The following is a 2500-nucleotide window of genomic DNA, read 5'->3' as shown; positions in this document are numbered from 1 at the left end:
TTGGGGATTTGCTGCTCCTGAATAATGTTATTGACTCTTACAGTGCCCTTACAAAGAAGCTTTTAGCATCCCTGGTTTATGTACACTACAATGTCAAGTTTAGGTTCCTCATGAAATGTGATGATGATTCATACATTCAGATCCCACAGCTCCATAAAGAGCTCAAGGCAGTACCATACAAACAACGTCTCTACTGGGGATTCTTTGATGGAAGAGCAACGCCCAAGAAGAAAGGGGTGTGGAAAGAGAGTGACTGGGTTCTGTGCGATCATTACTTGCCATATGCATTAGGTGGGGGCTATGTTCTCTCCTCCGATTTAGTGACGTTTGTTGCAGTGAACTCCAAGTATCTTAAGTTATACAAGAATGAAGATGTATCGTTAGGAGTGTGGTTAGCCCCAGTCGACCTACATCGAGTTCATGACACAAGATTCGACACAGAATACATCTCTAGAGGCTGTAACAATGAGTACTTAGTCAGTCATAAGCAGAGCACGCTGCACATGCGTGAGAAGTTCAACTCTTTAAAAGCCACAGGACTCCTATGCAAGGAACAGTTCCAGGTGCGCAAGTCCTATAAGTACAACTGGAATGTGCCGGCGTCAAAGTGTTGTGAGCGCAATGACTCGTCAATCCCGTAGACGAGAGAAACTATTAGAGCAATGCCAATCTTCCATTTCTGTGCAAAAAATATTTTAGGCTGTTAAATTTTGAAATATTAGAACCTCAATATTGTATTTTATTATGCTGTAACTTAATTTTCAAAAAGATATGCAAAAGTTGTGCCATTCCAAAATACTGGTAATGAATGTAAAGGTGATTTAAGTGAAAAAAGTGCTTGTCATGGAAAAAATATACACATATATATATATACACACACATATTTATATTTATGTATATATGTTATATATTATATGTATATATATTATGAATCATATGAATATATAATATGCATATATTTGCATATTTATAACTATCCATCGACCTCTCTATTGATCTCTCTATCTGCTCTATATACATATATATATATAATTATATATATATATATATATATATATATATATATATTATATATATATATATATATATATATATATTTATATATATATATATGTATATATATATATATATATATAAATATATATATATTATATATATATATATATATATATATATATTATATATATATATATATATATATATATATATATATATATATATATATATATATATATTATATATATATATATTTATATAATATATATATATATATATGTGTGTGTGTGTGTGTGTGTGTGTGTGTGTGTGTGTGTGTGTGTGTGTGTGTGTGTGTGTGTGTGTGTGTGTGTGTGTGTGTGTGTGTGTGTGCGCATATAAATGTATGTTTTTACTTATTTATGTGTTTATTTGTTTATCTGTTAATTTATATTTACCTGAATACCAGCAGACATACATATACATACATTTTTTAAAAGTTTTGGTTTTAAGTTGAACTGTGTACGTGTTTGTAAGGGTCTAGTCTCCAATTTTTATGGAAAATTGTAGTTGCGTAACACAATACATCAGCACACTAAGTTAGTCTCTCATTTCATGCTGCAACTAATTATAATAAAAAGAATATTATTATGGCTTTTTATTTGCTTTTTTTTATATTTTTATTATTATATTGATCTTTATAATATAAGTTCTTGAATGCTTTAGTTTGGTTTTCTGAATCTGCAGTGATAATTGCTTAACCTATTTTATTTTTGTCTTTCTCTTATTCTTTTTTAAAATTAATTTATGATTAGAAAATCATGATTAACCCATTGGCAATGGATGGCATGATTTGCTGCAAAGGCAGAGTTGGTCATAGACGCGGATGGCACCGTGCCAGACATGTAAACCAGCCATCCTACTGCACAAATATTTATTTAATACCGCGACCAATGGGTTAACCTCTGCAAGGGATTAGTTATAAATTGGTATTATTACCTTGTTTAGGAATGACATGCAAAAGATTTCTTTGCATATAATTTGTAAAGGTTTGATGATGTGCATTACCAGATCCAAAGATATGGCTAGATATAGATATAAGGCAGGATAGCAGGTTTGGTGATCCTATAACTAATGTACTTCCAACGTTGAAAACTGAAAAAATAATGAATTTGATAAGCCTATTTTCAGTAACCGTTAAGCAAATATACCACTACCAGGCTTGATTCATGTAGCAACTAAAGGTTGTCAACATGGAAGACTGTTTTCATTTGCATCATGACTGGCTTGCAGTCCAGTTACTCCACGTGTAGCAATGTATGGAGAGAAATCTAGTTTTCGAGTGCGTTGCTCGAGTACAGCAGAAGTCCTGCTTTAGTCTGTATGTTCTGATTGGTGAAAGTGGTTTCTTGTTTGACGTCTAGTCTTCCACAGCTATTTGGAGTTTGAATTATATTTAATTGAAGGCTCTTATAGGACTTTGGTTTTAGCAATGCTACCTTGCCTGATTGCATACCCTTCCACC

At 32.2% G+C, this 2500-nt stretch overlaps 1 protein-coding gene across 1 annotated transcript in view; it reads left to right on the top strand.

The window, feature by feature from the left end:
- LOC122248394 (beta-1,3-galactosyltransferase 6) overlaps positions 1-651 on the top strand; it is a 6392-nt gene extending 5741 nt beyond the window's left edge. The window contains exon 2 of the mRNA XM_043008408.2: positions 1-651. This exon is cut by the window's left edge and continues 419 nt beyond it. Within this exon, the coding sequence (XP_042864342.1) occupies positions 1-641 (641 nt within the window). The 3' untranslated portion in view covers positions 642-651.
- The last annotated feature ends 1849 nt before the right edge of the window (positions 652-2500 follow it).

Source organism: Penaeus japonicus, unplaced genomic scaffold (assembly GCF_977035675.1).
Source record: "Penaeus japonicus unplaced genomic scaffold, GWHDUDI00000001_assembly GWHDUDI00000009, whole genome shotgun sequence".
Classification (NCBI taxonomy): Eukaryota; Metazoa; Arthropoda; class Malacostraca; order Decapoda; family Penaeidae; genus Penaeus; species Penaeus japonicus.
Note: the sequence above shows the minus strand (reverse complement) of the source record. Positions and strands in the feature narration are given on the sequence as shown.